Below are 13,473 nucleotides of genomic sequence, written 5' to 3' on the forward strand. Positions count from 1 at the left end.
CCTGTGCTCCTCCACCCCAAAAGTTTCCTTTATTCAATAAATATTTATTGAGTGGCCACTGTTAAACATTGTCCCTAAATGTGGCTGCTCCCTAGAGTCTATAGTTAGCTCATCCTGCACTGACTTTCTTGTACTTCCATGTTTCCATGTTCATTTAGGGCTTACATCCCCAAAAGTCTAGTTCCAATCTTGGCTTCATGCCCTGAGCCCCAGATCAGGACATGCACTTGCCCCCAGGCCAGTGACATCTCAACGTCACACAGACCCCTCAAAGGGCCCATGGCCAGCGAGGAATACACCATCTCCCCAGTCACCCAGCTGACCCCTCCCCTAGGGCTCCTTATCCCCCTGAACAGCACCACTGTTCACCCAGTGTCCCCGACCTGAATTAGCGCATAGCCCAGTTTCTTCATGGGAGGGGTGTGAGGGGACAGCAGTGCCCTCAGCCTGGGACTGAGGCTAGAAGGAGAGAACGCTCTAATTTCAGCTGCTTGTCAATCTGTGGGAGGAGCAGGATGAGATCTCCTCATAAATGTGGGTCGTGAATGAAATGTGTCTACCTTGGTGCTTGCCAAACTGGGGGCCTGGAGGGGACGGAGGGACAGAGCAACAGACCCAGGGCTGCAGGTGGGGGACAGGTTCTACGATCTGAGCTCTCTCGGGGCCGGAGGGGACCGCAATCTTGGAATTCAAATGTGCTTGTCAACACACACACGCACGCACGCACACACAGCAATTTCGTGCCTCCCCGCCAACCCCCACCGCTTGTTTTCTTGTTTCCCTGTCTCCTCGGCTCACAGCGCCCTTCCCCCTCCCCTCCCACACCCACCCCCAACCACAATTCCTGCTCGTGCTTAATTCGCAAACCACGCGTCTCCTCCTCCGGGAAGCTTTCCCGGACGCCCCCGCCGCGCTGTCTGCCGCGCTCTGCGCGCGGAGGTGCGTCTCACGCTGTTTGTTTACGCGCCTGTCCGCGTCTCCGCGCCAGACCGCCGCTCTCCGGGAGCAGGAGCCGGGCGGGCGCCGCCAGGACGGCGCGCGGGCGAGGCACCGCCATGGGGAGCCCCGGAGCGCGGCGCGGTCCGCCGGGGTACACCTCCAGGAGCGCGCGGGGCCCAGCATCGCCGGACCCACCGCGAGGCTGCAGGACGCACCCCGGGGGACTCCCAACCTCCAGGTAGGCGACCGGCGGCGCCCGGGCGCCCCGGCCCAGCGCGGGGCGGGGGGGGGCCGGCGCCGAGCGCAGCGCGCAGGCCTCCGGACGCCTCCTCTCCCGCGCGCGAGCCCCTTCGGCCCGCCACCTCTGCTGCCCCCGGTCCCCGGAAGCCCTCCGAGTGACAGCCGGGGGGCCGCGGGGGGCGGCGGCGGGGGGAGCAGGCCGCCCCCACTGCACGTCCGCGCCCCCAACAGAAGCCCCGAAGCCTCGGGGGACCGCAGCCCCGGGTTCCCCCCGCTCCCGCCCTCCCCCGTGCTGGCTACCTGGCTGGCTTTGTGGAACTGCTTCTTCAGCCCCGCCACCGACATCGCGACTGCGCCCGGCCGGGGCCCGGGCCGGGGGTGGGGGCGGTCTCCGGGCTCGTCCGGTCAGCGCGGCCGGGACGCGCTGAGGGAGCGGGCGCCGGGGCCGGTCCCCGCGCGGCTGGGCTCCGCCGGGCCCGCCTCCCACGGCCAGGGCCACGGCCACCGCCGCTGTCACACTCGCACACACGCGCGCACGCAGATGGCAACACGGCGTTCCAAAGCCCCTGCGCAGCCCATTGGCCGAGCCGAGGCGGTATGCAAATGAGGCCGCCGGGGCCGCCCACGCCTCATTGTTGCGTGGAGACCCGGGGGCCGAGCCACCGGGAAGCGGGGCCCGGGGCTGGGGGGCTGGGCGTGCGGAGCTCCCGGGTGCGTGGGGGGCAGGCCCACGCGGGGCCTCTTGCGGGGTGGAGGCTGTACCGCGGCCACGGGTGCGGGGAGAGGGTTCACCTCTCCGCGCTTTTGGGACTTGGTGCGAAGCCTGCTTTTGCTCGCGGGCAACATCGCCTCCCTCGGGCGCAGTTTGGGTAGGGACGCTCCCAGGTCAGCTTAGGGGGACAGAAATGCGACCGGACGGCGGTCCTGCGGCAGGAGGGCGGCGGGGCTGTTTCTTCTTTCCCCGCGCGGTGCCCTGGGTGCAGTCCGCCCACATGACTCTGGCCAACAGGGGGGGCAACACTTGGGTAATTTGCTAATAAATGTGGTGCTCGCCTCTACGGAGCGCCAAGCCCACTGTCAACTGCTTAAGAGCGCCTGTCTCCAGGGAGCTGTGAACAGCGCGCTCCGTACCCTCCCTCGGGAGTGCAGCGCACGCGGGACCCATCCCCCTCCGTGATTCCTACCAGTTGTGTCGTCGGTTACTGAGCGTCATTTTGCACAGCTGAGGCCCAGTCTGCGGCCTGGAGCGTCCTGTGGGTTCTTGCGCCTGAGCTGCCCCCCAACAGGGCCGGCATCTGTGCTGAGCCCTGCCTCCAAAGGACCCCCGGGGGCTCCCAAGACGTGCAACCCACTCTTAGCCATGCTTAGCACTGAATGAAACAGACATCTTCCCCCTCCAGGCTCCACCTAAGAAAAAGGAGTTCCTCTTCTCTGAACCCTCAACAGGCCCCACCTGGGATGACCAAGAGCCATGGTGTGCCCAGGACCCTCCTGGTTTACACCTGCTGTGCCCTGGCGTTCGCTGTGGGCGTCCTACGCTTCTCCAGAAAAAGTCCTTTGCCGTTAGCTCTCGACTCCCTTGTCCCTGACATCATGCCAGTGAGGATTAGTGGGTAATGTTTCCTCGCTTTCCCTTAGAGGGTGTGGACAGGAGTGAGCAGAAGCATCCTTTCTCTGATACGGGAGAAAATGAACTTAGTGTGGGAGATAAAGGTGGCCATCCCAAGGATTACTTAGTATGACTTAGGTAAGTGCCGTAGGCTTCACTGGCCTACGGCCACAGACAAGTAACATAGCAGGATCAGAATAATACAGCAAGGTGATCTGTCTAGGCAGCGGTTTGAACCCCACTGAACAGTAGGCTCCACCCACTGAGGCAAAGGCAGCTGGGGGCAGGGACTGGAGTCAGGATCCCCTTTGTCCTGGGCTACTTCAGGACTGCCTGGGAGCATGCTCATCTGCCCTTTTTCTCCGTGACCCCGAATGGTTTAAATAACACAGATTTGAAGGAATTTACCCTAACCCAATCCAACTCTGGCCGTTTAAGAAGGGAGTGATTTTTTAAAACAACTTTTTGGCATTTCTTCCACTGCTGATAGTATATTCATTTCCTACTCCAGTTAATGTTGGTAATTTATCTCTTAATTTCATCAGGTATAGAGCTGTACATCATATTCTCATAATGTTTCAACGTCAGAATCTTTCATGCACGTGTTTTCCTTTGTAAAAGTATTTGCGATCTTAATTTTTCAGTAACTTAGGCTCATGAGAGGGTTTGCCAGTTTTGTTGTTCTCTTAAAATGGTTCTTGAGTTGACTCATCATTGCCGTGGATTTTTGTTCTCTCATTAATTCCTTTTTTATATATTGTTTCCTTCTGTTTTGCTCAGGACGTTACGGTTATTAACAAGAGAAACTGGTCCTGATTAGTGTAAGCTGGAAAGGAATGTATTGGAGAAGGATATCAGGTGGCCCAGAGATTTAGAGGGGCCTAGGGGACCGGATCGGGGAATGAGCAGGAATGAGGAATCTGGGTGGTCAGATCCCCGGCAAGCCCAGTGGGGGCGTTTGTTGGGAGGTGCTGGCAAGCCAGTGGGGCGTTTGTTGGGAGGTGCTGGCTCGGCCACTGAATGCTGGCTGTGGCTACCAGAAGGAAGGCTAAGCTCCTCCCTGCTTCTTTCGGGCGCTCACTGGAGACTCAGAGTTCCAGGGGGCAGCATCTGATTGGCTAAGTCTCGATGCTATACATACCCGGCTCTAGATGTCCACAACGTACACCATGGTGGAACTCCCTAATATAGGAAGCAGCTTCACAGGCTAGGCAGCCGAAACAACGATCTAAAAACCAACAATAACACAAATGCGCACTAACCTTTCTTTGGGGACCTGTCACCTCTTCAGTTGACCATGTGGTTTACTCGTTTTTATTCTTTCCTGTCTTGATAATCAGCACATATAAAGCTACAGATTTTCTCCCTGCGTATGGCTTTGGCTTCATACCTTGTTTTCATCATGTGGTACAGTTCTGATTGTTTTCGAAATAGACTTGTGATTGCATCTTTAATGTCCTCTTTGGTCTAAATGTTCAGGGCTTTTTCTTTTTTTTTTTGATCCTTTCTAGGTGGGGGCACCGGGGTGGCTCTGTCAGTTAAGTGTTCACTTTCTGCTCAGGTCACGGTCCTGCGGTTTGTGGGTTTGAGCCCCACCTCGGGCTCTCTGCTGATGGCTCGGAGCCTGGAGCCTGCTTCAGATTCTGTGTCTCCCTCTCTCTCTGCCCCTTCCCCACTCTCTGTGCCTCCCTCTCTCTCAAAAATAAATATTAGAATTTTTTTAATCTCTCTCTCTCATAAATATTCGAATTTTTTAAATCTCTCTCAAAAATAAATATTAAAAAATTTTTTAAATCTTTTCTAGGTGGTTTGATTTCTTTTAATCATTGTGTATTCTAGGCTCGTACAGTTGTCAAATAACATATCTTAAAGTGGTTTTTTTTACATAGCCTATTACATTAAATGTTATATGTTATAAATGTACCATAGAGGTTTGAAATAATGTATATTCTGTTTTTGTGGTTCAGTTTTTCTGTTTATCCATAACAGGGCACACCTTCCATTGAAACTCCTAGCTCAGGGGGAGATTTCAAACTCATACTAGCTAGAGTCACACTGGCCAGTTCAAGGCTTAGCCTTTATGTCACCTTCCAATGACCCACGGGCCACAGCTCCTCAATCTGTTTAGGGAGGCGTAAACAAACGTCTTGGGCTATTTGGTGGCGTTGCCTGCGTGGGAGTAGGAAAGCTTTGAGGCACAGATAAGCATCGCTCTAAACTGAAGAATCTTGGGGCATTCGGTGGTCTTCACGCGTCAGCGACAAGAGGGATGCCGTGGCTGTCTCTGGCAGTCTGGATAGATGGCCCATGTTGTAGCACAGGTGTTCTCCTGTTCCTTTTCTTGTGGTCCTTGCTTCCCACGCCCCCTGTACCTTCCCTGGTGCACAGAGTGCTATGCTGGGTTGCACTGACCTTTCTCTCTCTCGTGCTTAGACCCGCTTCTGAGTCCAGTATTTGCAACCTTTGTATCTGGTCCTGTGGTGAACGACCATCCTGCGTGGATGGGAGCAGGAGAGCTCTGGGTAGGGGCAGAGGGGGAGGGGGCGTAGTGATTGTCTAAAGCAGGATAACGTATCCCAGTATGTAGCCCATAAATCAAGTCTTCTAGACTTACCGTTCAAAGGATCTGTATCCTGATTAGTGGTTTCTTCACTTCTGGAAGACCGAGGGCCATTGTCTGCAGTCTCCGATTAGGATTGTGTCTGTTGTGCCTTATGTTTGGGAGTTGAGCTTTGAATGGTTTTCAGTGCTATGGTAGTCTGTCGGTGTGTATAACTGTTGTGTCTTCCTTGTGGGTTGGAATTTTATCCATAGAAAGTAACCTATTTTCCATTTATGACTTTTTGCTTCCATTGTACTTTGTCATATATCAATTTTTGTATTACTTTTTGTTTATATGTGTTTCGTCTGTTTTAACTGGTCCTCTTTTTGTCCTCTTTTTTAACAGCTTTATTAAGGTATAATTGATCTATGACATTGTGTATACATAAGACATACAATGTGATTATTTGGTACGTGTATATATTATGAAATGATCACCACAATGACATTAGTAAACACTTCCATCACCTCATATAATTATCTTTTTTTTTTTTAATGGTGAGAACATTTAAGACCTACTCTCTTAACACCTTTCAAGTATGGGTCCTTTGACCTTTCAGCCTGTTTCAAGAATGTGTTCTCTTTTTAATGCTTTTATTTATTTTTGACAAAGACAGACAGAGAGAGAGAGAGAGAGAGAATGAGCAGGGGAGGGGCAGAGAGAGAGGGAGACACAGAATTCAAAGCAAGTTCCAGGCCCTGAGCTGTCAGCACAGAGCCTGACATGGAACTCGAACCCACGAACCACGAGATCGTGACCTGAGCCAAAGTTGGTCGCTTAACCGACTGAGCCACCCAGGTGCCCCTGGGCATGTGTTCTTATAAACGATAAAATTTAATTTTGCTTCTGGGCCAAAATGAGTATTTGCCTTTTGTTAGAAAGATTTCAAGCATTCACATTTATTATGAAAAGGATATATTTGGTCTCGGTTTTGTCAGTTTATGGCTTGTTATCCGGGTTTCTTTCCCCCCCCTTCAAATAGTTGCTTCTATCACTAGTATCTGTTTTACTTCTTCTTCCCCTTTGTTTTTGGAAACTATACACCCAGTTTCACTCAACCAGTGGTTACCATTGTTCTATAAAATATTTGAACTTACAGTCTCGGTCAACATCAATAATCAAACGTTATGTCAAAGCCATAGCGTGATGACCATGAGCCAGGGCACCTGGACTGTGTCTTGCTCATTCCTCCTTCAACTCAGACTGGCTCCCGCAACGACCCCAGCCATCTGAGAAGTCTCCAGCAGAGACTGGGGTCCAGTTCCCTTCGTGGGAAACAGAACACCAACCCACTGAAGACTGGGCTGCAAGGTGTTGGTTCCAAGTCAGGGAGGCAAAGCTGCGTAGGAGACAATTTGGACAGAATTTTGAGATGGACGCATAGTGAAATTACTTTAAATCCAAAGTAAAAGGTTCCATAAGTTTGTATATTCCATCATATGGTAACACCTAAAGAAAAATTGGAGACTACGGGAAAGTAAAGGGGAGGCAAATTTACCTTCGGAATCACCGTTGAAGCAAGTACTGTCAATACTTTGGCACCTTTTTCCTTTACAGTCGATTTCCGACACAAAATGTAAACATGCTGTCACAACTGTGCAAACTACCTTATTTTCTTCTTTGTTCTCTTAATTACACGAGCAACTTTTATTCTGCCTAGTCTTCACACAATCATTTTCGTGACAGCTGAATAACCGATTGTGTAGACGTATCATTAAATTTTATTATTTTCTGTCACTACTCAATTTAAAAGTTTTTCCCCCAAATTTTTCATCTAAATGCCATGTTAAACATCTTTTTCCATATTAGTATTTCTCTCTGTATTTAGGGATAGTTCCTTAGAATGGATTCCCAGATATAAAATTAATGCATGAAAGACTGGAACAGTTCTAAGTGCAAATTGATAACATACTGCTCCCTGATCCAAGGTCATTGAGAGGAGAGTCTTGTAAAAATGGGGGGGGGGGGAGGGAGGGAACAAAGAAGTGTGGATTTTTATCTTCCATTTGCCTTGAACTTTATGTTTTTAAACGTATGGCCTGATGCAAGCCCCAGACTACACTTCTAGGCAGAACTTGGAGAGCTGACTTCAAATCCTGATGTCTTAAATAATCCTCAGGGGGCACCTGGGGGACTCAGTTGGTTTAGCATCTGACTTCGGCTTAGGTCACGATCTCACAGTTCATGGGTTCGGGTCCCACGTCAGGCTCTGTGCTATCAGCTCAGAGCCTGGATCCTGCTTCAGATTCTGTGTCTCCCCCTCTCTGTGCCCCTCCCCCACTCACACTTTGTCTCTCTCTATCTCTCTCTCAAAAATAAATAAACATTAAATAATCCTCAGATCTTAGGCTAACCAAGACCTCTCTCGATCTCCACATTGCTCTCTCTCTCTCTTTTTCCCTAAAGAAAGCGCTCACCCGTTCACCCTTCCAGAGAGGCATCCTGGATTACTGAGCGGCTTTGGGCCACTCTACGGAGTTTGTTCATTAGGTCACGTATTGGGATTAACCAGACCTAGAAGCATCCTTGCCCCAGTCTACCACCACCCCCACCTACCTGGCTGCAGCAGGATGTTGAGAGCATGAATACCGTTTTTGCTCTCCTCGTAACTTCATAGGCCTTTTATTTCGCACATCTGGGAAAGATATGTGCCCGTCGATGAGGTAACGGCAGACATGATGAATCCCACATGTCGAACATGGCAATTTGCCTTGAACTTGCAAGATCACAACTGGGGACAAACGTATAGATTTTCTTCACTTATTGTTTTACAGAAAGCTAATGGACAGCCAACTGATCCGTCAAGAAAAGGCCAAAGAAATCTCTTCATTTTTAAATGTAGAGTGGGAGGGGGGGAACCCAAAGTGTTTTCATTTCTGCAAAAATGAAACTGGGTGAAGGGCACCTTCTCAACAATGAAAGCAAATATAATTACCTAGTGAATCAATGCATATCAGTTGTCTCCAATACATTACTCCATTATTCTGGGTTCTGTGCACAGTTAGAATTCTGGGTCATGCAGCTCCTCTAGTTAGCCTTTGTTAATTACGTAGATGCCATTTTCATGTTCACACTTAACCCCAGAGGACTGATTTGTCCCTTCTAATAAAGGATTGTTCAGTTTGCGCCTGGGGCCGGGGAATGGGAGCCGCGGCTTTTGTAAACTACCCCTGCCACCTTGTGGTGCTCCTGAGAAGTGGCAAAGTCAACCTTCGGGAGCCATGAGCATGGTGGCCAGTGGTTCCGTACCTGCGAGTTTCTTGTATTTCAGAGCTTTTAGGAAGCACACACCTACCTCTCCAGTCAGGTCACAGCAGCCCATCTGGATGGCATTAAATGTAAACATGTGCTACAGCTTGGTTACCTTGAGAGTCCAGATCACATCCGGGACTTCCGTGAATTAGAAATCTCTTACGGGTCTCACCGTTATGAGTCTCAAGAACTGTTCCAGGGTGCCTGGGTGGCTCCGCCGGTAAAGCGTCCAACTCTTGATTTTGGCTCAGGCCATGATCTCACGGTTTGTGAGCCCCGCACCGGGCTCTGCGTTGACCGTGTGGGGCCTGCTTGGGATTCTCTCCCTCTCTGTGTCAAAAAATAAATAAATAAATAAACTTAAAAAAAAAAAAAAAAGACAATCACTGAGATATCGAGTGTGCAGCAAGGAAAGTGTTTCTTCTAAAGGCGGCCAGACAAGGACACGGGGGAAGGGGGGAAGCCTCAAATCCTCCTCCCAAAGGAGGAGAGTCGAGTCGGGGAAGGAAAAGGCAAATGCAAAAGGTCTGGGTAAATAGTTGCAGCTGCACTTGTTAGGCAAGAGCTGTGATTGGTCGTGTTAACCCTGTGATTACTGCTTTCGTACTAGCCTCTCGGAGCTGCTCGATACACATAACCATTCGTGTCAGGAACAAATATGATTCTGAGGAGGGAAACTGAGGATGTAGACCAGCAAGAAGTTGGGGTGGTGGTCAGGGAAGGGTTGTGGGAAGTGGATGGCCCCGAGAGCCAAGGACACGGTGAGGTGTCGCTGCGTAGCCGAGGTGACGGGAGCTGTTCCATGGAACAGTGTGGACACACTCTGCAGCCAGAGCCTGGATGGCCCGCAGACTGGGGAGCACAGGAAGCCTGGAGGTGGGGAGTTCCCATCTGGTTGTGACCTTGTCCCTGATTAGCTCTTTAAGGGGACCATGAGGTTGATCACAATGCTCTCACAGGTGTTGCAGAAGTTTTGTTCAATACGGGAGACATTTTCCTCAGGAACATTATCACTCATGGCTTGATTTCCTCTCCTGGTCACTGCTCGGGGCTGTGTAGAAGTGCGGACACCCTCACCGGCCGGGGGGATCCTGGCCCTAGACCTCATCAGTCCAGGCTCGCTCGTGTTCCCTACTTGTCTCTACTCCAGGGGGTAAAAAAAAACACATTCCTTTTATAAAATGTGCTGAATGAATACATTAAAGCCACCAATTCTCAAGACTCAGCAATAATAGTGATAGAATTGTAGATCACTGATTTATTCTAAGAAAACCCAAAGAGAAGACGCATTCAATCTTTTTTTAACATTTATTTATTTTTGAGTAAGAGTGAGAGTAGGGAAGGGGAAGAGAGAGAGGGAGACACAGAATCTGAAACAGGATCCAGGCTCTGAGCTGTCAGCACAGAGCCCGACGGGGCTCGAACCCACGGACCATGAGATCATGACCTGAGCCGAGGTCAGATGCTTAACTGACTGAGCCACCCAGGTGCCCCCACAGATGTTCAATCTTAAGACTATCTGTGGGTGCCTGGCTGGCTCAGTTGGAGGGGTGTGTGACTCTTAATCTCAGGGTCATGAGTTCGAGCCCCGTGCTGGGTATAGAGGTTAATTAAACAAATAAAAAAAAAAAAAAAGAATGTTTTCTGGGCTATTAAAAAGTACTTTTGTCCACCTATTTTCCTGTGAGCCCCCATTTTCTGGGGGAAAGTCAATCCCCAGACTGACTTCCTATTTCTATTGGGGTTTCTATTCCTATTTTTGCTGCTCTTGCGTTAAGAGATTGTGGTTCCCTGTAAGTGTAGGATTGGCTGTGTTTACAGATACAGCATGCACTCAGCATCTGGCATTTCAAGAATCTGCCACTTGTGCTGTATGTGCCTCTAATCATACAAGAAAGGTTCATACAGCATCTATCCCTGGATTGATTTGTTATTTTTGTTAGTCCTTTGCTATTGTCATTATGGCCTATAGGGGGCAGTAGGAACCTCAGAGTGAAACAGCAGAACGTGAAGCTCCGAAAGGTCAAACACGAGATTCCCTGGCTGTCTAAAGCAGTGCTCCTCCGTCTTCAAGGTGCGCGCACGTCCCCTGGGAATCTGGTTAGCATGCGGGCTGATTCCCTAGGTCTGCAGTCGCCCAAGATTCTGCATTTCTAACGAACTCCCAGGCAATGCCAGCGCTACAGGGCCAGGGACCACACTTTGACTTGCAAGGCTGTAAATGACAGTCTTGTAGGGCCAGGGTGCAGTGTTCTTTACATACATTTGTCATGTGAATCGTGAATTTGCACGGCCAACAGATCCTGTGTTTGATGAACTGGCTGGATTGAGAACAACTGAGTTTCAGCAGTGTCTTCTCCCTTGACCTTGGGGGTGCCATTTTCTCCTTTGTGGCTCGGCGACGCTGTTGGTAAACTTTAGAGGCTAATGTTATTTGTCATCCCCTTGTAGGTGTAGAATGCTGAGCCTGATTTTGCCAGATTGTATCCTAAGAGTGGAATGTGCCCTCACCCCTGAAGCTTGGAACTGGTGGCCTTCAGTCACCTGCCGTGGCAGACGCCCTAGGCGGCCCCTACACGTGCCGGGGGCAAAGAAGTGAGATATGTGTGGTCTCCAATTCAGGGAGTAGAGACCCACTCAAAGAAAGAACTGTCCCCCAACAAGATGCAGTTGATCCACCTCTCAAGCTTTGGCCTTGGAGAGAATCAGGACTTGGATGTATTTGAATATCCTTGCTCTGAGATCACTCGGGCTTATTCATTTAACATCCATTTATTGAGCACCTGCTGTATACCTGGCCTTATGCTGGGGGCTGGGCCAGTAGAGAGGAATCAGAATTTGTCTTGTGGGGGCTGGTATTTGAAATGCGTGGGCAGGTTTCCACGAAGAGTCCCATACAGTCTTAAGAAAAGCCAGAGTGTACTTGCACTATTGGTGGGAATGCAAACTGGTGCAGCCACTCTGGAAAACAGAGTGGAGGTTCCCCCCAAAATTAACAACAGATCTACCCTATGACCCAGCAATAGCACTGCTAGGAATTTACCCAAGGGACATAGGAGTGCTGATGCATAAAGGCACTTGTACCCCAATGTTTATAGCAGCACTTTAAACAATAGCCAAATTATGGAAAGAGCCTAAATGTCCATCAACTGACGAATGGATAAAGAAGATGTGGTTTATATACACAATGGAATACTACTTGGCAATGAGAAAGAGTGAAATCCTGCCATTTGTAGCAACATGGATGGAACTGGAGGGTATTATGCTGAGTGAAATAAGTCAGGAAGAGAAAGACAGATACCATATGTTTTCACTCATATGTGGATCTTGAGAAACTCAACAGAAGACCAGGGGGAAGGAGAAGGGGGAAAAAAGTTATAGAGAGGGAAGGAGGCAAACCATAAGAGACTCTTAAATACTGAGAACAAACTGAGGGTCGGTGGGGGGTGGGAGGGAGGGGAAAGTGGGTGATGGGCATTGAGGAGGGCATTGAGTTGGGATGAGCACTGGGTGTTGTATGGAAACCAATTTGACAATAAATTTTATAGAGAGAGAGAGATAGAAAAGCCAGAGTCTAGGGAGCAGGCTGATGGGTGTCCCTACCGCAGACCCCTTGGGGTGTTTCCCCTGAGCAGGGTAACTCAGGAATATTCACGTGGTATCACATGGTGTGTATTTGGAGTCTGGGTTATTTTACGCACTAATGTGACCCTTGTCTCATTTTATTGAGTTGTGGCTTCATTCTCCTATGAAACTCGGAGCTGGAATTTTAAAAAAGTCTTAGTAAGTCTGAGTAAGCATGTGTCAATACTGGCACTATCCCATCCTTGCGACTTGCACCTTGCATACTGCTGTGCACCCACCTGCCACCCGTCCTTCTCACGGACTGTGAGCTCACCTGGAGCAAGCTTCTGGAAGAAGCGTGTCTTTCTACCCTTACACACACGCCCACCCGCACCCACTCTGACTAGCCGAGAACCCCCCAAACTCTGTTATCCCACAACGTTGGAGAAGTAAGTGAATGACTCAAGATCTGACCTGTGGTTTTGAAGAACAGGAAGGCATTGACCTCAGAGTTCATTTGGGTTTAGGCAAACCTGATCTATGCTGTTAGAAATCGGGGTGCTGGCTCCCCTAGGGAGTAGCAGTCCTGGCTGGAAAGACCCATGAGGCTTCTGGGGGCTGCTGATGTCGGATTTCTCATTCTCGGTGCAGGGCACGTAAGAGGGTGTGTGCTGTGAGAAAACGTTAAGCTGTCCTCCTAAAATATATGGGCACTTTCTAGATGCAAAAAAAAAAGGCATGAAGTTCATAACTTTGAAAGGTTTTGACTACATATAGCAGCAATTTTAAAAGCAGAAATGAAATCATAATGCTTCAGTCAATGACGATGAACAAATGCCCCGAATTCTCTCCTTGGCAGACCCAATGCTTCTGCTTAAAAACAAAACAAATCACCAATTACCTAATCCTGGCCACCCCCATGCAACACATTTAAGGCTAAAAACTTCAAAAACGGCCCGTCTTCTCTCTGTTTTCCATTCTGCGTTGCCCTCCCCCCACAGACCCTCGTTGGATGATCTCACCTGATTTTTATATAGAAAATTGAGTCCATGTGGTGTTAGCTCCCTCCAGCCCCCCTCATCTCCACCTGAATGCGATCTGATCCCGGGAAGCCCCGTTTCCCCCCATCTTTCCCCCTGAGCCTGGGGGCAAGGAGCCCATCTCCTCTCTGCCTTTCTGCATCTAACTTCCCGAAAGGTCAGCCCCTCCCCACAGGCAGCAAATTCAGGATCTCCCAGACCTGCCCTCTCCCCCCCAACTCCCACTC

At 49.9% G+C, this 13,473-nt stretch overlaps 1 protein-coding gene and 1 long non-coding RNA gene across 8 annotated transcripts in view; one reads left to right on the plus strand and one right to left on the minus strand.

Moving 5' to 3' along the window:
• Nucleotides 1-1,675, minus strand: part of SH3GL3 (SH3 domain containing GRB2 like 3, endophilin A3) — a 136,111-nt gene extending 134,436 nt beyond the window's left edge. For 4 of the 7 annotated variants that reach the window (XM_053223479.1, XM_053223477.1, XM_027068217.2 and 1 more), the window contains exon 1: nt 1,480-1,670. In XM_053223479.1, coding sequence (XP_053079454.1) covers nt 1,480-1,524 — 45 coding nt within the window. In that variant the 5' untranslated portion in view covers nt 1,525-1,670. Of the gene's footprint in view, nt 1-1,479 lie in introns of all 7 variants that reach the window. The other 3 variants (XM_053223481.1, XM_027068218.2, XM_027068221.2) reach the window with 3 other exon arrangements.
• On the plus strand, nt 320-4,108 carry LOC113601975 (uncharacterized). The gene is made up of 3 exons (XR_003423351.2): nt 320-1,177; nt 2,580-3,756; nt 3,790-4,108. It is a non-coding gene; the product is annotated as an uncharacterized LOC113601975 (long non-coding RNA).
• The last annotated feature ends 9,365 nt before the right edge of the window (nt 4,109-13,473 follow it).

This window comes from Acinonyx jubatus, chromosome B3 (genome assembly GCF_027475565.1).
Source record: "Acinonyx jubatus isolate Ajub_Pintada_27869175 chromosome B3, VMU_Ajub_asm_v1.0, whole genome shotgun sequence".
Lineage (NCBI taxonomy): Eukaryota > Metazoa > Chordata > Mammalia > Carnivora > Felidae > Acinonyx > Acinonyx jubatus.